Source organism: Sapajus apella, unplaced genomic scaffold, assembly GCF_009761245.1.
Source record: "Sapajus apella isolate SASKATOON/1434 unplaced genomic scaffold, GSC_monkey_1.0 scaffold2, whole genome shotgun sequence".
NCBI classification, from domain to species: domain Eukaryota; kingdom Metazoa; phylum Chordata; class Mammalia; order Primates; family Cebidae; genus Sapajus; species Sapajus apella.
The window spans coordinates 69808034-69830920 of NW_022436942.1; the positions used below are offsets into that span (position 1 = coordinate 69808034).

Genomic DNA, 22887 nt, shown 5'->3' on the forward strand with positions numbered 1-22887 from the left:
AATCCCAGCACTTTAGGAGGCCAAGGTGGGCCAATTACGAGGTCAAGAGATCAAGACCATCCTAGCCAACGCGGTGAAACCCTATCTCTACTAAAAATACAAAAATTAGCTGGGTATGGTGGCACACTTGTAGTCCTAGCTGCTTGGGAAGCTGAGGCCGGAGAATTGCTTGAACCCAGGGGGTGGAGGTTACAGTGAGCTGAGATCACACCACTGTACTCCAGACTGGCGACAGAGTGAGAGTCTGTCATAAATAAATAAAATGAAATAAAAATAAAACTTAGATCTTTCTCCTTTCCTCCATGGCTTGAAAACCTTGAATGCCTGCATGTGGTTTCCTAGATTAAGTCTAGAAGCTTTTGCCTCGGATTCAGGGCCCCTCTCAGTTCTAGCTTTCCTGCCATGGACTACCTGATGCTCTCCAGTCATGCCAGACACATTCACATGCTTGTATCTTTGCAAGCTGTTTCCTCCCTGCCTCCTCTGCCTGTTCAAATCCTACTCATGCTTTTAATGGCAAGTTTAGCGCATGTTATTCAGCAATGACTAGAATCTTTTGAACACTCAGTGAATCTCATGGTTGTTACTAACTTCAAGAGTCCTTTTCTGTCAAGACTCCTTCAACCTCATCTGCAACCTGGGCAGAATGTTCCTGGATACTTAATTCCCATGGGAGTTTCACCTTTACCGAGACACTTTAGTTTGCATGGGATGTGTTCATGTCTCCTCTATGGGGCTCTTTGATTCCAAGACCCCAGGTCTGGGATTTCTTCACTTCATTGTTGCAGTGTCGGCTCTGCAGGCTGGCTCAGTCATTCAGGAAATGTTTGACGGATAGATGTGTGAACAAAATAATGATGCCTTATACTTAGTATTTTGCTTGACTAGAGCTTCTAATGTTATTTATTTCAAATGAACCGTATCAAGCATTATTTGATAAGAATATACTAAAATTGGCCGGGTGCAATATTCTAGAATTGCCTGGGCGAGATGGCTCATGCCTGTAATCTCAGCACTTTGGGAGGACGAGGTGGGCAGATCACCTGAGGTCAGGAGTTCGAGACCAGCCTGGCCAACCCCATCTCTACTAAAAATACGAAAATAAGCCGGGCAGTGGTGGGCACCTATAATTGCAGTACTCTGGAGGCTGAGGCGGGGAGAATCGCTTGAACCTGAGAGGTGGAGGTTGCAGTTAGCTGAGATCATACCATTGTACTCTAGCCTAGGCAACAGAGCAAATCTCTGTCTCAAAAAATATATATAAAGAATATACTAGAGTTATTGTACTTTTTTTTTCCCCTTGAGATGGGATCTCACTCTTTTTCCTAGGCTAGAATGCAGTGGTGCAGTCATAGCTCACTGTAGCCTAAAACTCCAGGGTTCAAGCAATCCTGCGTCAGGCTCTCAAGTAGTTGGGACTACAGGCTACAGGTGTTCACCATTATGCCTGGCTAATTTTTGTTTTTTGTAGATATGGGGTCTCGCTGTGTTGCTCAAGCTGGTCTCAAACTCCTGGGCTCAAGTGATCCTCCCACCTTGGCCTCTTGAATCACTGGAATTACAGGCATGAGCTACCATGCCTGGCCTTCTGTCTGTTTTTATATGGCCTATCAGCCAAGAATGAATTTAATGTTTTGAAATACGTAATTGAAAAATATCAAAACAAGAATAATATTTTGTGACGTGAAAATTATGTGAAATTCACATTTCAATGTCCATAAAAATGAAATGTTTTTGGAAAACAGTCTTTCCCATTTGTTTACATATTATCCATGGCTGCTTTTACCTGTACTGGCAGAGTTGAGTAATATCAACAGGGTCCCTAAATTAGCTTTCAAAGCCTGGAATATTTACCATCTGGCCCTTTTCAGAAAAGCTTGATTTAAGCTGTTAGCTTACTATAAAATTAGTACACACAACAAAGAATTTAAAGTATAGCCCAAATATTTTAGTTTTTAATTTTTATTTTACTTTATTTTTCTCCAAAAATGCATTTTCAGACCAAAGTCCAAACATTTAATATTGAATTTAGGCGGGGCATGGTGGCTCGTGACTCTGATCCCAGCACTTTCAGAGGCCGAGGTAGGTGGATCACGAGATTAGGAGCTCGAGACCAGCCCGGCCAACATGGTGAAACCCCATCTCTAATAAAAATACAAAAATTAACTGGGTGTGGTAGTGCGTTCCTGTAATCCCAGCTACTCAGGAGGTTGAGATGGGAGAATTGCTTGAACCCGGGAGGTAGAGGTTGCAGTGAGCTAAGATTGTACCACTGCATTCCAGCCTGGGTGACAGAACAAGACTCTGTCTTGGGGAAAAAAATGAATTCAGAGAGTGTAATTATTTCAAAATTTCAAAATGTTTGACTAAAATTTTTGTTAGTGTGATAGATGAAAATTCCATCTTTGTGATTTCTTTTCTTTTCCTTTTTTTTTTTGAGACAGAGTCTTACTCTGTAGCCCAGGCTCAAGTTTGGTGGTGTGATCTTGGCCCACTGCAACCTCCATCTCCAAGGTTCAAGCAATTTTCAGCCTCCTGAGTAGCTGGGATTATAGGTATGTGCCACCATGCCGGCTAATTTTTTTATTTTTAGTAGAGACAGGATTTCGCCATGTTGGCCAGGCTGGTCTCTAACTCCTAACCTCAGATGATTTACACCCCCAAGGCCTTCCAAAGTGCTGGGATTGCAGGCATGAACCACTGCATCTGGCTTTTTTTTTTTTTGACACCCTTTTGCTGTATTGCCCAGATTGCCAGGCTGGTCTCAAACTCCTGGTCTCAAGTGATCCTCCTGCCTTACCCTCCTGAGTAGTGAGCCTTTTTTTTTTTTTTGTATATTATTGGTCATTCAGTTTTTCTGTGAATCGCTCACTTTTCTTATTGATTTTCAGTAATAACCTTTTTTTTTCTTGAGATGGAGTTTCACTCTTGTTGCCCAGGCTGAAGTGCAATGGCGTGATCTCAGCTCACTGCAAACCTCCGCCTCCCAGGTTCAAGTGATTCTCCTGCCTCAGCCTCCTGAGTAGCTGGGATTACAGGCATTTGCCACCATGTCTGGTTAATTTTGTATATTTAGTAGAGACAGAATTTCTCCATGTTGGTCAGGCTGGTCTTGAACTCCCAACCTCAGGTGATCTGCCTGCCTTGACCTCCCAAAGTGCTGGGATTACAGGTGTGAGCCACCACACCTGGCCAGTAATAACCTTTTATCTGTTACATCACTTGCAAATATTTTCTCCCTTTTGTGGCGTGTCTTTTGATTTTATTGTTAATATTTTTAGCTGTACCAAAATTTTCTTTTTCTTTTCCTTTTTTTTGTTTTTGAGACAGAATTTCACTCTGCCACTCAGGCTGGAGTGCAGTGGAGTGATCTTGGCTCACTGCAACCTCCGCCTCCCAGGCTCAAGTTATCCTCCCACCCCAGCCTTGCAGGTAGCTGGGACTACAGGCTCACACCACCACACCCGGCTAATTTTTGTATTTTTTATAGAGATGGGGTTTCGCCATGTTGCCCAGGCTGGCCTCAAACTTGGGAACTTAAGCAGTCTGCCTACTTCTGCCTCCGCCTCCCAAAGTGCTGGGATTATAGGCATGAGCCATTACACCCAGCCTTCTGTATTGTTTTTAAGTTTTAGAATTTTGTATTCCTGACTTGGATATTTACTGTATTGGGAATTTGTTTTGTGGTAGCCTGAATGAGGATTTAATTTAACTTTTTTCTGTATTGAAACCTAGTTATGCCAACCTCATTTATTGAGGTTATATATATATTATAAATTATATATAAATTATAAATTAAAAAATTATAAAATATAAAGGAAATTTCCTGCTGCTACCTTTACCCTTTCCCATTTGGTTCCAGACGTCAGTGGTCATCATTGTGAAAAGTTTCTTGCTTATTTTTTGAAAAATTGCTGGTGTGCTTGTGTATACAAACTGGATCGTATGCTGTAGACTGTTCCATACTTTTTTTTTTTTTACTCTGTATGATATTTTGCCATTCTTTTCATATCAGTTGGCATAGGTCTAGGATCTAGCTTGGGGTTAGTAAACTTTTTCTATAAAAGGCTAGACAGGCTGGATGTGATGGCTTGTGCCTACAGTCCTAGCAGTTTGGGAGGCCAAGCTGGGAGAATGTTTGAGGCCAGGAGTTTGAGACCAGCCTGGGCAACATAGTGAGATTCTCATTTCTACAAAAATAAAAAAAGGAGTTGGGCATGGTAGTACACACCTGTAATCCCAGCTACTCAGGAGGCTGAGGCAGAAGGATCACTTGGTCCTGAGAGGTTGAGGCTGCAGTGGTCAATGATTGTACCACAGCACTCCATCCTGGGCAACAGCAAGACTCCATATTACAAAAAAAAAAGGTGACTCACACCTATAATCCCAGCACTTTGGGAAGCTGAGGTAGGTGGATCACAAGGTCAAGAAAATGAGACCATCCTGGCCTCGATTTAGCTGGGCATTGTGGCACGTGCCTGTAGTCTCAGCTACTCAGGAGGCTGAGGCAGGAGAATGTGGTGAAACCCATCTCTACTAAAAATACAAAAATTAGCTGGGCATGGTGGCATGTGCCGGTAGTCCCAGCTACTTGGGAGGCTGAGACAGGAGAATCGCTTGAACCTGGGAGGTGAAGGTTGCAGTAAGCCAAGATGGCGCCACTGCACTCCAGCCTGGCAACAGAGTGAAATTCCGTCTGAAAAAAAAAAAAAACAAGGGCTACATAAGCTTTGTGAGCCATACTCTCCGTCACAACTATTAGCTTCTACTGTTGCAGCAAGAAAGCCATAATAGACAATAGTAAACAAATACGTGTGGTTGTGTTCCAGTAATGCTTTATTTACAAAAATATGTAGAGCCAGGCATGCTGGTGTGTGCCTGTAGTTCCAGCTACTAGGAAGGCTGAGGTGGAAGACTCATTTGAACCCAGGAGTTCAAGGCCAGCCTGGGCAACACAGTAAGACCCCATCTTTTAGAAAAACAGATAGGATGGCCAGGTGTGGTGGCTCATTCCTATAATCCCAGCACTTTGGGGGGCCAAGGTGGGAGGATCACCTGAGGTCAGGAGTTCAAGACCAGTCTGGCCAACATGGTGAAACCCTATCTGTACCAAAAATACAAAAATTAGGCGGTGGAGGTGCACACCTGTTATCCCAGCTACTCGGGAGGTTGAGACAGGATAATTGCTTGAAACCAGGAGGCGAAGGTTGCAGTGAGCCAAGATCATGCCACTGCACTCCAGCCTGGATGGCAGAGTGAGACTTCATCTCGAAAAAAGAAAAAAAAATAGACAGGAGACAGATTTGGCCCCAAGCCATATTTTGCTGACCTTTGGTCAAGTTTATGTTTTAACATCTGTTCGGTCTTACTGTATATGAATATATCATAATTGATGTAATAAGCACTTTATTAATATATATTTAACTATATTAAACTTTTCTAGTTGTTTTTTTTTTTTTTTGGAGACGGAGTTTTGCTCTTGTTACCCAGGCTGGAGTGCAATGGCCCGATCTCAGCTCACCGCAACCTTCAACTCCTGGGTTCAGGCAATTCTCCTGCCTCAGCCTCCTGAGTAGCTGGGATCACAGGCACGTCCCACCATGCCCAGCTAATTTTTTGTATTTTTAGTAGAGACAGGGTTTCACCATGTTGACCAGGATGGTCTGGATCTCTTGACCTCGTGATCCACCCGCCTCGGCCTCCCAAAGTGCTGGGATTACAGGCTTGAGCCACCACGCCCGACCCTAGTTGTTTTTATTATGAAGAATTCTGCACAAACAGCCTTGTACATAACCTTTGCTTACTTTCATAAATATATATGGAAGAAATTCCTGGAAGTAGAATTACTACATCAAATGTATGTGCATTTCAGATTTTGACAGAAATTAACAAATTGCTGCCTGCAGAGGTTGTGCTTATTGATGCTCCCATTAATAGCATATGATGGTGCCAGTTTTCTACATGCTTGCCAAGTCTGGGACTGTGAAAAATGCTATATGCTTCAGCTCTAAAATTAAAGAAGTATTTTTTAGATTGAGTCTTACAAGTTGTGTTATTTTCAAAGGACATATACCAGGTTGTTAACATTGCTTATTTCTGAAAGATAGGATTGCTTGATTTCTTGTCCTTTTACTTTCTTGTCCTTTTCTTTTCTCTTCTTCTTCTTCTTCTTCTTTTTTTTTTTTTTTTTTAAGAGATGGGGTCTTGCTCTTTGTCCCCAGGGTGCCAGGCTGCAGTGCAGTGGTGCCATCATAACTCACTGCAGCTTCAAACTCTGGGGCTTAAGTGATCCTCCCTCCTCAGCTTCCCGAGTTGCTAGAATTACAGGTGCGTGCCACCATGCCCAGCTAATTTTTTAATCTGTTTGTAGCAACGGGGTTTCATCATGTGGTCCAGGCTGGTATCAGACTCTTGGCCTCAAGGGATCCTCCCACTTTGGCCTCTCAAAATGCTGGGATTATAGGTTGAGCTACTGTACCTGGCCTACTTTCTTTTGTATAGCTTTCTATGAAATATATTGTCTGATAATTTTTCAATGTACAGGCACTGCTTTATTAGAAAAAAACAACAAAGATGTTTTCATTCCAAAACAAAAGCTATATGTAAAGTATGTTTTGTCTTAGATTTATAATTATGAGTGTTGTTTGTATATATTTGCCCCGAGCATCTGTGTTATAGATGGAAAATGCAAATGTGGATGAGGAGAAACAACCCTGGCCCAAATGTTCCCAGTATTCCACAGATGCTTATCCATCACCACCTTAGCTCTTTGTGGGTAGAAATTTCCTTCTTGGCTAGGTGCAGTGGCTCACACCTGTAATCCCAGCACTTTGGAAGGCCAAGGCAGGCAGACCACGTGAGGTCAGGAGTTTGATATCTGCCTGGCCAGCATGGTGAAACCATGTTTCTACTGAAAATATGGAAATTAGCCAGGCTTGGTGGCGTGCACCTGTAATCCCAACTACTTGGGAGGCTGAGGCATGATAGTCACTTGAACCTGGGCAGCAGAGGTTGCAATGAGCTAAGATTGCACCGCTGCACTCCAGCCTGGGTGACTGAGCGAGGCTCTTTCTCAAAAAAAGAAGAAATTTCCTTTCTTATCCACAAAGACGGCATTTCAGGTGAACATTTCAGTGTACCTACTCCATGCTTTGAAGAATTACTACAGCTTGCATGTTTTGGGGGCCACCAGGATCTAGCTTATTCCTTCATGTGCTTCTGTAGTCTCTGCAAGGTCCAGGTAAGTGACCTAACATATATAGTCCAGTAAATATGAAACCAAGGAAGAAAATTAATCATGCAGTGCCCGGAGTCCTCTCAAGCAAGTGCTAAGGACCTGATACTTCACAACAATATGCTGTCTGTCGTACAAATGAGTATTGCTCTTCCTCTGGGCGTCTAAGGTTGAGATTTTGCATTTCGTGAATATCTGGAAATTCCTAACAGCATCCACCCTGGCAGTACAGTGAGGCTGTAGGAACTGCTATGGTAATTTCCCTGAACTCCCTAAACCCCAGCATGTATCAATGTATTCCACTTTTGCATGTTTTACTCTCCATAGAATGGGAGATACAGAATCATATCCCTTCTGGAACTATATTAAAAGCCTTGATGGAAGGTGGTGAAAATGGGCCCTGGATGAGATTTATGAGAGCAGAAATAACAGCAGAGAATTTTTTACGGGAATTTGGGAGACTTTGCTCTGAAATGGTAAGTGATAAACATACCTCCATTTCCATATTTTTCTTTTTGCCCTAAGTAGTGGTTGCAACAGTCGTCCATAAGTTAGTTAAACTGAAAATAAAGTGAAACCTAATAACCCATTACATGTTTATTTTATTTTTATTTCTTTTTTCTTTTTTTTTTAAAGACTGGGTTTAACCATGTTGGTCAGGCTGGTCTTGAACTCCTGACCTCAGGTGATCTGCCTGCTTTGGCCTCCAAAGTGCTTGGATTACAGGCGTGAGCCACCATCCCCAGCTGTTTTCATTACGTGTTTTAAAGTTATTTCCTTCACCCCTAGGTGTTCAATGTTCAATTCATATATGAATAAGTAAAAATATTATTGGCCGGGTGTGGTGACTCACACCTGTAATCCCAGCGCTTTGGGAGACCAAGGCAGGCAGATCACGAAGTCAAGAGATCAAGACCATCCTGGCCAGCATGGTGAAACCCCATCTCTACTAAAAAATACAAAAATTAGCTGGGTGTGGTGGCTCACGCCTGTAGTCCCAGCTACTCAGGAGGCTGAGGCAGGAGAATTGCTTGAATCCAGGAGGCGGAGATTGCAGTGAGCCGAGATTGTGCCACTGCACTCCAGCCTGGTGCCTGACAACAGAGCAAGACTCTGTCTCAAAAAAAAAAAAAAAATTCGTAGCCAAGCGTGGTGGCTCATGCATGTAACTTCAGCATTTTGGAGGCTGAGGCAGGAGACCAGCTTAGGCAATATAGCGAGAACTTGTCTCTACTAAAAATCAAAAAAATTAGCTAGGCATAGTGGTACACACCTGTAGTCCCAGCTATTCAGGAGGCTGAGGCTTGAACCCTAGAGATTGAGGCTGCAGTGGGCCCTGACAGTGCCACTGCACTCCAGCCTGGACAACATAACAAGACTCTGTCTCAAAAAAAAAAAAATCTTTACTAAATGAACATTTTTTTTAAATGTTTTCTGGTTTGTTATAAAGGATATTATAAAGGATACAAATGAACATCCAGATGCCTGGGAGCAGGGGTTGTAGAGCCACTGTGCCCTTTCTGGGCCTGCCACTCTCCTCCCAGCACCTCCATGCATTCAGCAACCCGAAAGCTTCCCTCCGACAGATACTAAAACAGGAGCTGTCAACATAATGGCTTTGATATAAAAGCTTATTTAAGGCAATGATAACATTGAGCATTTTCTCTGTACTGTGCACTGTTCTAAGCTCTTTGTATTTTATTAACTCATGTAACCACAATAGCTTTACTGAAATATAATTTAAAATATAGTAAGAAAAGTTCTGTAGGTAGATGGTGGTGATGATGATGGCTGCATGACAACATGACTGTACTTAAGGCCACTGCACTGTGTACTTAAAAATGGTTGAGCACTGTGGCTCATGCCTGTAATCCCAGCACTTTGGGAGGCCAAGGTGGGCCGATCACCTGAGGTCAGGAGTTCAAGACCAGCCTGACCAACATGGTGAAATCCCATCTGTACTAAAAATACAAAAATTAGCCAGGCATGGTGACGGGCACCTGTAATTTCAGCTACTTGGGAGACTGAGGCAGGAGTATCGCTTGAACCCAGGAGGCGGAGTTTGCAGTGAACCGAGATCGAGATCGCATCACTGCACTCCAGCCTGGGTGACAGAGACTCTCTCAAAAATAAAAAAAGGTTAAAATGGTAAATTTTCTGTTACATATATTTTCCACAATTTATATATATATATGTGTGTGTGTGTACGTATATATATATATATATATATATATATATACATACATATATATATGTACACATGTAAATATTTATAAACATATACGGGTATATATAATAGTAAACCTTAAAAACATTATGCAAAGTGAAAGAAGCCAGTCAAAAAAGACCACATGATGTATAATTCCATCTGTGTGAACTGTCCAGAATAGGCAAATCCATAGAGATGGAAAGTAGATTGGTGGTTTTCCAGTACAGGGGACTTCGGGAGAAATGAGGAGTGACTGCTAATGGGTACGGTTTCGTTTTGTTTTTTTTTTTTTTTTTTTTTGAGATGGAGTGTCGCTCTGTTGTTAGGCTGGAGTGCAGTGGTACGATCTTGGCTCACTGTAACCTTCGCCTCCTGGGTTCAAGTAATTATCCTGCCTCAGCCTCCCAAGTAGCTGGGACTACCAGTGAGCACCACCACGCCCAGCTGATGATTTTTTTTTTTTTTTTTTTGAGACAGAGTCTCTCTCTGTCACCCATGCTAGAGTGCACTGGTGCAGTCTCGGCTCACTGCAACCTCCATCTCCCGGGTTCACGTGATTCTCCCCCTCAGCCTCCTGAGTAGCTGGGATTACAGGCACCTGCCACCACGCCCAGTTAATTTTTGTATTTTTAGTAGAGATGGGGTTTCACCATGTTGGCCACGCTGGTCTCAAATTCCTGACCTCAGGTGATCCACCCGCCTCGGCCTCGCAAAGTGCTGGGATGACAGGCATGAGCCACTGCACCCGGCCGATTTTTGTATTTTTAATAGAGATGGGGTTTCACCATGCTGGCCAGGATGGTCTCGATCTCTTGACCTCATGATTTACCCACCTCGGCCTCCCAAAGTGCTGGGATTATAGGCATGAGCCACCATGCCAGGCCAATTTGCTCTTTAGAGTAATGAAAATGTCCTAAAATTGATGGCAGTGATGGTTGCACAACTTTGTAAATATATTGAAAACCATTGAATTGAGCTCCTTAAGTAGGTGAATTTCATGGCATGTGAATTATATTTCAGTAAAACTGTTACCAAATGTGTGTGTGTATATATGTGTATAAATGGTAGACTTGCCTTTGCAGATTTTGAAACATGATAATGTAAGTTTTCAAAACCCACACAGATTGAATTTAAAAACAAGAAAAAATTTGATCAGATACTAAAGTTCATAATAGTGATGCTGAGGCAATACAAAAAGCATTAAATGACTTCTCAATCCTTAAAAATTAAATTATATAAAGAGTTTACTGTATCCTCTTATGATATGCTGGTTTTTTTTTTTTCAACTGGCAATCCATGAGCAGAATAAAGAACTCATTTAATTGTAATATTGATATAAATAGCTCCCTTCCCTACTCTGTTGCTCAGGCTGGAGTGCAGTGGCTTGATCATAGCTCACTGCAGTCTCAACCTCCCAGGCTCAAGCCATCCTTCCACCTCAGCCTCCTGAGTAGCTGGAACCACAGGTATGTGCCACCAAGCCTGGCTAAGTTGTTTTTTTTTTTTTTTTATTTTTTTTTTTTTTTGAGACAGAGTCTCTCTCTGTTGCCAGGCTGGAGTACGGCGGCACAATCTTGGCTCACTGCAACCTCTGCCTCCGGGGTTCAAGCAGTTCTCCTGCCTTAGCCTTCCAAGTAGCTGAGACTGTAGGCGCATGCCACCATGTCCAGCTAATTTTTGTGTTTTTAGTAGAGATGGGGTTTCACCGTGTTGGCCAGGATGGTCTCGATCTCTTGACCTTGTGATCCACCTGCTTTGGCATCCCAAAGTGCTGGAATTACAGGCATGGGCCACTGTGCCCAGCAGCTAAGTTTAAAAAAAAATTTTTTTTTGAATCTCACTTTGTTGCCCAGGCTGGTGTTAAACTCCTGGGCTCAAGCAGTCCTCCCACCTCGGCCTCCCAAAGTGCTGGGATTACAGCTGTGAGCCACTGTGCCCAACCTATAACTCTATTCCTAAGTAACTTTTCAAAACCTTATATCAAAGTTCGGGACAGGGGCTGAGGAACACAGTTCCTGAAGGCAGCAAACTATGAGCCTGGGCTTTTGTAGCCAGAGAATAGAAGGACACCAGGAATAATCTTTTTTTTTTTCTTGTTGGCCATGAGTGGTTTTCACTATTAAAGATTGCTGTTTTCCTCTGTCCTCTCCTATACTTAGTCGAAGACCTCTGTGCCTGTGGACTCATTTTTCTCTCTGCTGACAAGTGAGCGAGTGAAGCAGTTCCCAGTGATGACTGAGGCCATAACTCAAATTCGGGCAAAAGGTCTTCAGACTGCAGTCTTGAGCAATAATTTTTATCTTCCCAACCAGAAAAGCTTTTTGCCTCTGGACCGGAAACAGTTTGATGTGGTAAGCTTGAGCTGATTGAAAACCATTGAAACAGAATCTGTGCCCTTGCTTCAGGGTGCAACGTTAAATGCTGCCTTCAGCAGGTCTTGAGTGAGCGAGTTTTTCCTTCAGACGCTTGACTAAGTTAGGTTTAAATGCAATAGGTTGAAAACAGGCCCTTTAAAACATCACTGTCCTCTTAGCAAGGTGATACATTTATGGCACTAATAACTGGTACACTCCAGCTTTATATTCTAAATTCAAACCTTAGTCTTCATATAACATAAGCATCTCTATCAGCCCTCACATCTTAATGGACCTTTGACTTCTTCTAAGACCAATTATGTTGCCCTCTATTTCTGTGACATTAATTCCTAGACCAGTGCTGTCCAGTAAAACTTGACTGCCTTCCTCAGCCTGATTTACTTCCCTACTAAATCCATCTGCTCCATGTGTGTATCCCAACCTGTCATGCGATAAACCTGTAGTTTTGATATGCTTGGCTATATTTGGGTACTGAACTTATTTATTTATATTTATTTTGAGATGGAGTCTTGCTCTGTTGCCCGGGCTGGAGTACAGTGGCATGATCTCAGCTCACTGCAACCTCTACCTCCCAGGTTCAAGCGATTCTCATGCCTTAGCCTCCCGAGTAGCTGGAATTACAGATGTGTGCCACCACACCTATTTTTTGTATTTTTAGGAGAGACAGGGTTTTACCATGTTGGCCAGGCTGGTCTCGAACTTCCAACCTCAAGAGATCTGCCCACCTTGGCCTCCCAAAGTGCTGGGATTACACACATGAGCTACATTTATTTATTTCTATTTTTAATTTTTTTTGAGACTAAGTCCTGCTCTATTGCCCAGGCTCAAGTGCAGTGGCGCCATCTCGGCTCCCTGCTACTTCTGCCTTCCAGGCTCAAGCAATTCACCTGCCTCAGCCTCCTGAGTAGCTGTGATTACAGGCATGTACCACCACCCCTGGTTAATGTTTCCTGTTGTTTGTTTGTTTGTTTTTGAGATGGAGTCTTGCTCTGTCACCAGGGTGGAGTGCAGTGGCACGATCTTGGTTCACTGCAATCTCTGCCTCCTGGGTTCAAGCAATTCCCCTGCCTCAGCCTCCTGAGTAGCTGTGACTACACGTGCACACCACCATGCCTGGCTAATTTTTTGTATTTTAGTAGAGACGGGGTTTCACCATGTTGGCCAGGATGGTCTCGATCTCCTGACCTCGTTATCTGCCTGCCTTGGCCTCCCAAAGTGCTGGGATTACAGGCGTGAGTCGCCATGCCTGGCCAATTTTTGTATTTTTAGGAGAGACAGGGTTTTACCATGTTGGCCAGGCTGGTCTCAAACTCCTGACCTCAAGTGATCCACTGACCTCGGCCTCCCAAAGTGTTGGGATTACAGGCGTGAGTCACCATGCCTGGCTGTTATTTGAGTACTCTCTTTTTTTTAAAATTTTTTTTTTAACCACAGGATCTTGCTCTGTCTCCCAGGCTGGAGTGCAGTGGTGCCATCTTGGCTCACTGCATCCTCCACCTCCTGGGTTCAAGCAATTCTCGTGCCTCAGCCTTCTGAGTAGCTGGGACTACAGGTACATGACACCACACCTGGCTAGTTTTTGTGCTTTTTATTAATATTAGAGATGGGGTTTTGCTGTGTTGGCCTGGCTGGTCTCCAACTCCTGACCTCAAGTGTTCAACCCACCTTGGCCTCTCAAAATGTTGGGATTACAGGCATGAGCCACCATGCCTGGTGTGTTTGGATACTTTAAAGTATTTGGGTACTTTAAATTGTTTGTTTTTGTCTTATAACCAACAGCAGTGATAATTCTTTTCAGAGACTCCAAAGCCCAGATTGGCAGTTGGTCTTCCAGTACCTTTTAGAGTTGTGATGGACCAGAAGGACCCTTCCCCTGGCCCATTACTTCATAGATATTCCAAGTCAGTACAAAAGGGAACAGCTCCCCAAATATACTGAGAGTACTTGGTAGCCTTTGGAACACATTGGGTGAAATTTCTCTGATAACTCGATTATTGGACATTTTGTTAACAGAGCCCCTTTCTGATTCTTTCCATCTTTGGAAGAGCTAGTTTGGCTAGACTCCAGGAAGTAGCGTGTTTCCTTAGCCCTACATCTGCCTATGCCTGGGTGTATTTGTACTGTTTGTTGGGCCAGTCAGATTGAGGATTTTAAACTCTGCTTACAGATCACATGACCTGAGAGTTTGTAAAGATGCCAGGTCTGTTTCCCCGGAGGCTTTCATTGAGTATGTCTAGTTGGGATCCAGGCATGTGTATTCTGAAAAAGCTGCACAGGTGATTCTGCCATGCAACTGGGGTGAGACACCCCAAGATGCAGTGAGGGACTTTGGATTCTGTCTGTGCTTTTCTCTTATCACACAGCCTCCATCATGCTTACCTTGAGAAGGAGCCTTCCCCTCCATCTTCCTGGGATAGATCCTTGATAACTAAAATCATTTTTATCTGATCTACATTTGGACAAACACTGGCCTTGTTCCCACAGTTCCTGGTTTGCCAAGAAAGTAATAGAAGCCCTGAATAAGTTCATGTCATCATGTGCAAAATAGGACAGAAAGAGAAGGCTACAGATCTTGTCAAACAAATCTTAAGAATTTATTTTACTTCCCCTAAATGTAATTCACCTGGTGAGAGGAGCCGTCTGCTTTCTGGAACTTTGCCCCATCCCCCCCAGTTTCCCCCACACTCTCATCTCTTGTCTCAGCCAGTACAACTCCATCTGGTACGTTACATCAATTGGTGTGAGACACTGTGCTTTTGTGCTTCTCACTATTGACGTGTTCTTTAGGGCAGCTTCTTAGACTTCTTTTAGGTCCTTAGAAGACAAGAGTAAGTAGAACAGTCCAATTTATTCCAGACATTTATTTACCTGAAAGGGCAGTTCTCACCCATAATGCAAGTGTGGGGTAGAGGCAGAGGCCATTGGGTTTGTCCTTGACTTTGGAGAACTTGGGTCATTCCAAGTGGTGAGCTAGAGATTTAGTTCTGTTCTTAGGGCAGATCAGAGGGTATTGGTTATGGGCTATGTGGCTGTCTTGGGCCCACTCTATAGGAGATTAAGCCCTGAGGACACTGTAAAAGGACTTTAGGGGAATCAGTGGATCAGAGACAGCCTGACACTGAGATAGCTTTCCCAGTTCTCCTGAACCCTCACCAGCACCCTCCCCCTATTCCGAATCAGGTACATAGCTGAAGCAAGGTTGTCGGAGTACAGAAGCCTCTCACCATGACAGGAACAGTGTCAGCCCACTCATGGGGTTTCTGTCTACATGGAGTATGGATGGGTTTTTAACCTCTGAAATAAACTTGAAGTTCATATTTATTTTATACTTGTAACAGTGTCTTCTTTCTGGAAAAAAAAATGGTGAAATACTTTCCATAAAGCTGACACGTATAGCATTTCTTCTGCTCTGTTTAGCCCCAAGATGTGACATTAGCAAAATACTTTGTCATTTTGGAAGCCACTCAAGTTTCATGTAAGTTTCACAACTTATTGAGCTAAGATACGTAAGATGACTACTAATATTATTCACATTTTATTGATGATGGCGCTGAGACCCATTATGGCTTTGCTTGTTTGCACAGGGTCACAGTGTCTGCAACAGACACTTTGGTTTCTCAAGTTTGCCCCCACGTCGTAACCCAGTATTGTCAAATTATTCAATGTAAGAAGGCAACATCATTTTATATCATAACACTCTTAAGTTCCTTGTTATAATAAATCTTAACTTTCCTCCTTATGCTTTTCCTTTCAAAAAGTTTACCAGTGTGCATGTATGAGCTCCCCCTTTAGGGGCATTCATCTCTCATTCCTGTCCCTCCGTCAGGTCGTGGAGTCCTGTGTGGAAGGGATCTGTAAGCCAGACCCTAGGATCTACAAGTTGTGCTTAGAGCGGCTCGGCCTGCAGCCCTCCGAGTCCATCTTTCTTGATGATCTTGGACCAAATCTAAAAGCAGCTGCCAACCTTGGTATTCACACCATTAAGGTAATAATCACTATTTTTTGAACCCCTCCTATGCACCAGGCACTAGTGCAACGTTTCTCTGTAATCTTTTTACATTTGTAGCTCTAGCTTTCCATCGGGTTTCCCTTGCATTTCCATAGTCATCTTATTTTGTGTTAATTATGGATTCTATGTGACTAGCTATTTTTTGTATTTTCTTTTTTTTTTTTTTTTTTTTTTTTTGAGACAGAGTCTCGCTCTGTTGCCTAGGCTGGAGTGTAGTGGTGCAATCTTGGCTCACTGCAACCTCTGCCTCCTGGGTTCAAGCGATTCTTCTGCCTCAGCCTCCTGAGTAGCTGGGATCACAGGCATGTGCCACCATGCCTGGCTAATTTTGTATTTTTAGTAGACAGGGTTTCTCCATGTTGATCAGGCTGGTCTCGAACTCCTCTCAGGTTATCTGTCCACCTTGGCCTCCCAAAGTGCTGGGATTACAGGCGTGAGCTACCGCACCTGGCCTTTATTTGTATTTTCAATGGGAAGCAAGACAAACAGGTACTGAGAAGGCAGCTTGAGAAAAAAGACACTGAAGGAGGTGAATGGCAGGCTTAAGACCTTTGTGGGGGCATTCACACTGTCCACCTGATCTAGTGATGCTGCCCTAGGTGGGGGCCAGCAGCCACCAGCCACGTAGGCCACATAGCTCACTGCTGTGAAGCACAAGAAGCAATGTGAGGGGGGTCTCAGGCCATCTTTTTTCTGTTCTTTTTTTTTCTTTTTTTTTTTTTTAATATAGGATCTCACTGTGTCACCCAGGCTGGAGTGCAGTTGCACAGTCAGCTCACTGTGGCCTCAACCTCCCAGGCTTAAGTGATCCTCCTACCTCAGTCTCCTGAGTAGCTGGGACCACAGACATATATCACTACACCTGACTAACTTTTATATTTTTTATAGACACAGGATTTTGCCATGTTGCCCAATCTGGTCTTGAACTCCTGGGCTCAAGCGATCCACACGCCTTGGCCTCTCCAAGTGCTGAGATTACAGGCATGAGCCACCACACCTGGCTTCTATTATTCTGTGTTTAGTTTTCACCATTGTGCTGAAGGGCCTGTAGGAAAAGAGCAAATATTGCAGCATAATCTTCTTCCTTCTTGGCACAAGAGGGTATTGTGAAATTTTTTTTTTTTTGAGACAGAGTTTCATTTTGTTGCCCAGGCTGGAACACAGTGGCATGATCTTGGCTGCCTGCAACCTCTGCCTCCTGGGTTCAAGCAATTCTCATGGCTTAGCCTCCTGAGTAGCTGGGACTACAGGTGCATACCACCACACCCAGCTAATTTTTTGTATTTTGGTAGAGATGGGGTTTCACTGTGTTGCCCAGGCTGTTGTCAAACACCTAAGCCCAGGCAATCTGCCCGCCTTGGCCTCCCAAAGTGTAAGGATTACAGGCGTGAGCCACCATGCCCCGCCGTGAAACCTTTTTTGAGATGAAGTCTTGCTGGGTTGCCCAGAGCTTTGAACTCCTGGGCTCCAGCAATCTTCCCACCTCAGCTTCCCAAGTGGCTGAGACTACGGGTGCACACCATTGTGCCTGGCTGTTTTGTGATCTCTTGACACAAAATAGCTTCTCTCTATAAATAGAAGGTTCAATGTGGTTAGGCATTAAATGGGAATAGGAAACTCATTCTACTGCTTCCTCATTGGCTAAATATTCTGGGTCTGAAAGGCCTTCCTCAGAGAACTGACTTCCTTAGTAATTTTCCTCTAAAGCACTACCCTCCTAGAAAACAGATAGGAGCTCCTGAGGCTAGGGTTGACTGCTGGCACCTCTTCAATGTATATTCTCTACACCTGTACTACCATGAATTGTAAAATTAAAAATATATATGTATATATATTCTCAACACCTGTGAAAAGAAGGGAAAAATGACAACAAAAAATTTACATATATATATATATATATATATTCTCTCTGAAACCAGGTTAATGATCCAGAGACTGCAGTGAAGGAATTAGAAGCTCTCTTGGGTTTTACGCTGAGCATAGGTGTTCCAAACACTCGGCCTGTGAGAAGGACAATGGAAATTCCGAAAGATTCCTTGGAGAAGTACCTCAAAGACTTACTGGGTATCCAGACCACAGGTAAGTAGGCTTCTTTTGTGTTTTGGTAACTCTCTCTAAGGTGAAGCTTTCAGTCTGTTTCTCCCTTTTCAACCCTAATGGAATGTACTGGAGACAAAGAAGCTATACAGTGAGGAAAGTAGCCATTGGGCTTGGTGCAGCTGAGCACTGCTTTCAGTTTTGCTTGAGAAAAAGCATTAACTTCCCTTTTTAGGGATCTCCAAAAGTGTACTTATCCCTCTCTTCCACCTGAGAGTGTGGTATGGCAGTGGTTGCCTACTTTCAACAAGGAGAGGAACTTGGGGACTGCAGTATGTGCTCAGAGGATTTTACCGTTTCTAATGCTTTGAGAGGACAGCCCATTTCGTGAAGGCGATTTAGAAGTTGCATTGGCAGGCCAGGTGCAGTGGTTCACTTCTGTAATCCCTGCACTTTGGGAGGCCAAGGCGGATGGATCACGAGGTCAGGAGTTCGGACCAGCCTAGTCAACGTGGTGAAACCCTGTCTCTACTAAAAATACAAAAATTAGCCAGGTGTGGTGGTGGGCACCTGTAATCCCATCTACTCGGGAGGCTGAGGCAGGAGAATCACTTTAACCTGGGAGGCAGAGGCTGCAGTGAGCCGAGATGCCACTGCACCCTAGCCTGGGCAACAGAGCAACCCTCCATCTTGGAAAAAAAAAAAAAAAAGAAATTACATTGGTGGCCAGGGTGTGGGGGCTCACTCCTATAATTCCAGCGTTTGGGGAGGCCAAGGCAGGGAGATCACTTAAGGCCAAGAGTTCAAAACCATTCTGACCAACATGGTGAAACCTTGTCACCACTAAAAGTACAAAAATTAGCTGGGTGTGGTGGTCCACAACGGTAGTCCCAGCTGCTCTGGAGACTGAGGCACAAGAATCACTTGAACCCAGGAGGTGGACGTTGCAGTGAGCCATGATCATGCCACTGCACTCCAGCCTGGGCAACAGAGTGAGACTCTGTCTCCAAAAAAAAAAAAAGTTACATTGGCCAGGTACAGTGGCTCATGCCCATAATCCCAGTGCTTTGGGAGGCTAAGGCAGAAGGATCACTTGAGCTCACGAGTTCAAGACCAGCTTGGGCAACATAGCAAGACCCCATCTCTATAAAAATAAAATTAGCTGGGCATAGTGGCACATGCCTGTAATTCCAGCTACTTTAGAGGCTGAGGCAGGAAGATCACTTGACCCCAGGAATTTGGGGCTACATGAACTCTGATTGTGCTGCTGCACTCCAGCCTGGGTGACAGAACAAGACTGTCTCTTAAAAAAAATAAAGAGCTGGGTGCAGTGGCTTATGCCTGTAATCCTAGCACTTTGGGAGGCTGACCTTTAAGGGCAGATCACCTGATGTCAGGGGTTCAAGATCAGCCTGGTCAACATGGTGAAATCCCGTCTCTACTAAAAATACAAAAAAATTAGCCAGGCGTGGTGGCATATGCCTATAGTCTCAGCTACTCAGGAGACTGAGGCAGGAGAATCCCTTGGGCCCCGAGGTGGAGGTTGCAGTGAGCCGAGATCAAGCCACTGCACTCCAGCTGGATGACAGAGCAAGATTCCGTCTCAAAAACAAAACAAAAAAGGAGACCTAAAAATTGTTTAATTTTTTTTTTTTAAATAAAGTCTCGTTCTTGTCCCCCAGGCTGTAGTGCAGTGGCGCAGTCTCAGCTAACTGCAACCTCTGCCTCCCAGGTTCAAGCAATTCTCCTGCTTCAGCCTCCTGAGTAGCTCGGATTACAGGCGGCTGCTACCACACCTGACTAATTTTTGTATTTTAAGTACAGATGGGGTTTCGCCATGTTGGCCAGGCTGGTGTCAAACTCCTGACCTCAGGTGATCCTCTTGCCTTAGCATCCCAAAGTGCTGGGATTACTGGCGTGAGCCACTGTACCCCACCTTAATTTAATTTTTTTGAGACGGAGTTTCACTCTTGTTGCCCAGGCTGGAGTACAATGGCGTGATCTCAGCTCACTGCATCCTCCGCCTCCGGGATTCTAGTGATTCTCCTGCCTCAGCCTCCCGTGCAGCTGGGATTTCAGGCACCCTCTACCACGCCCAGCTAATTTTTGTATTTTTAGTAGAGACAGGGTTTCACCATATTGGTCAGGCTGGTCTCAAACTGCTGACCTCAGGTGATCCACCTGCCTTGGCCTCTCAAAGTGCTGGGATTACAGGCATGAATGAGCCACCATGCCCGAACAAAGACATTTTTCTCAGTTGATAAAGTCTTCACCCACTTGCTCCTTGAAAAAGGCTTTTATCGATGAAGTTTCATGTTAGGATGTTTTTCAGCAATTGGATTATTGGTAGTGGCCTCTGCACAGATGAGGCGCCCACTCTGGCCAGGCGGAAGAACTCAGGCAGACTTCCCTTGCTTGCCTGCTCTTCTAACCAAGTGAAATCAATTTATACCCAGGGTTCAGTCTTCTTATGGAGCTGAGAATGAATTAGTTTTATCTCAGCCAGGATCCCGTAAGGGAACTAGAGAATTCAGCCTAGTGCAGTAGGAAATTGCATCTCATGAAAGCAGCTTTGGGTCAGGCTGAAGGCCTCTGCATTGTTCCTTTCAGCTGTCCTGGCAGTGTCAGGCAGAGGGACATGCAAAGGCACCTTTCATCCTCAGGCTTAAAGCATTCCATTTGGCAAGATGGGTTGCCATGGCTGCGTCTGTGCTTGATAAACAGAATGAACATGTTTTTATTCATGGAGCAGCAGTTGCCAGGTAGGACAAAATTTGACACTAACACAAAGTGAGAAAATTACTGTGGTATAAAATGAGTGGCCTTTGCCAAACTATAGTGGCATGTGATCCTGGACCTGAGTTGGCAGGGTATGCCCCTCGGACTCAGTCACTCCAGGCAGGCAGGGAAGAGGTACGTTCCTTGCTCTGCATGGCAGATGAGGATATTTTGCAGCCCAAATGCAGAACTCATTAGAAAGAAAGAATGTCTGCTCAGATCTGTCTTCCAGTGCCAGTTTGAGTTTTCTTTGTTTTCAAACTTGCAGGCCCATTGGAACTCCTTCAGTTTGATCACGGGCAGTCAAATCCAACTTACTATATCAGGCTGGCTAATCGTGATCTGGTTCTAAGGAAGAAGCCCCCAGGGACCCTCCTTCCATCTGCTCATGCCATAGAGAGAGAGTTCAGGTAAGTTGGCCAGGATGGTCTCGAACTCTTGACCTCAGGTGATTCACCTGACTCAGTCTTCCAAGGTGCTGGGATTATAGGCATGAGCCATTGCACCTGGCCTATTGTTTGTTTTTTATTTTATTTCTGCTCTTTTTATTCCCTTTCATCTAATTACTCTGGGTTTGTTTTTACTTTAGTAAGATGTAATCTTGTCAGTAACTTAAATTCTTTCTTCCTGTCTTTTTTTTTTAAATCTTCTATTCTAAGGAGCAACATTTTTTTCTTTTCTTTTCTTTTTTTTTTTTTTTTGAGACAGAGTCTCGCTTCATTCCCAGGCTCCAGGCTGGAGTGCAGTGGCGCGATCTTGGCTCACTGCAACCTCCACCTCCCTGGTTCAAGCAATTCTCCTGCCTCAGCCCCCCGAGTAGCTGGGACTACAGGTGCACACCACCACGACCAGCTAATTTTTGTATTTTCAGTAGAAACGGGGTTTCACCATGTTGGCCAGGATGGTCTCAATATCTTGACCTTGTGATCTGCCCGCCTAGGCCTCCCAAAGTGCTGGGATTACAGGCGTGAGCCACTGCACCCGGCTGTTTTTCTTTTCTAATACAAGCATTTAAATTTATAACTTTTCAGGCTGGACACAGTGACTCCTGCTTGTGATCCCAGCACTTTGGGAGGCCAAGGCAGGTGGATCATCTGAGGTCAGGAGTTCAAGACCAGTCTTGGCAACATGGTGAAACCCTGTCTTTACTAAAAATACAAAAATAAGCTGGGTGTGGTGGCGCACGCCTGTAGTTCCAGCCAATCAGGAGGCTGAGGTAGGATAATTGCTTGAACCCAGGAGGCAGAGACTGCAGTGAGCTGAGATCACGCCACAGCACTCCAGCCTGGGCAACATAGTAAGACTCTGTCTTAAAAAAAAAGAAAAGAAAAAGAAAAAAAGTACATTGTTTAATTTTCAAAGATTTGGGATTTTTTTTCTAGATATTATAAGTGAATGAATTCTAGTTTAATTCCATTGAAATCTGATAAATACTCTGCAAGATTTCAATTCTGTGTTGTTATTTTTTGAGAAGGTTTTGCTCTTGTTGCCCAGGCTGGATTGCAGTCCCATGAGCTCAGCTCACTGTAACCTCCGCTTCCTGGGTTCAAGCGTTTCTCCTGCCTCAGCCTCCCGAGTAGGTGGAATTGCAGGTGTGAGCCGCCATGCCTGGACAAGTTTTATATTTTTAGTAGAGATGGGGTTTTGCTGTGTTGGCCACATTGGTATCAAACTCCTGACTTCAGGCAATCTGCCTGCCTTAGCCTCCCAAAATGCTGGGATTACAGGTGTGAGCCACCGTACCAGGTTGGATTTCAATTTTTCAATTTTTATTGAGATTTATTTTATAGAGCAGCACATGACTTACCTTGTGAACATATTGTGTTTACTTTAAAATAATGTATATTTTGCAATTGCTGAGTGAGCGATATAGAAATGTCTATCAGGTCAAGTTGGTTGGCAGTGGGTTCAGATATATGTCTTTAGATAATCTATTTTTGTCTAATTCTATCACTACTGTGAAAGGAGTGTTAGAATCTCAGCTAAGACTTGTAGATTTCTTCATTTTTTTCTCTTTAATTCTGATCATTTTTACTTGATGTATTTCGAAGCTCTGTAGTTTAGTATGTACGTATTTATGATTGTAATATCTTTATAATGAACTTGCAGTTGTATCATTTTCAAATATCCCTCTTTGTCTCTGATAGTACTCTGTCATAAAGCCTGCTTTATCTGATATTAAAGTAGCCAACCAGCTTTCTTATGCTGAGTGATTGTATAATGCTTTCAATTCCATCCTTTTTTT

General features: G+C 43.8%; 1 protein-coding gene across 8 annotated transcripts in view; it reads left to right on the plus strand.

The window, feature by feature from the left end:
• Positions 1-22887, plus strand: part of ACAD10 (acyl-CoA dehydrogenase family member 10) — a 68369-nt gene that overhangs the window by 10972 nt on the left and 34510 nt on the right. For 4 of the 8 annotated variants that reach the window (XR_004257364.1, XM_032239800.1, XM_032239787.1 and 1 more), the window contains exons 3-7: positions 7562-7710; positions 11603-11794; positions 15645-15803; positions 17747-17906; positions 20911-21052. Coding sequence is in view for 7 of the 8 variants with exons in the window: in XM_032239800.1 (XP_032095691.1) it covers positions 7562-7710; positions 11603-11794; positions 15645-15803; positions 17747-17906; positions 20911-21052 (802 nt within the window). In the remaining variant the exon portion in view is untranslated. The remainder of the gene's footprint in view (positions 1-7561; positions 7711-11602; positions 11795-15644; positions 15804-17746; positions 17907-20910; positions 21053-22887) is intronic. The other 4 variants (XM_032239807.1, XM_032239812.1, XM_032239823.1 and 1 more) reach the window with 3 other exon arrangements.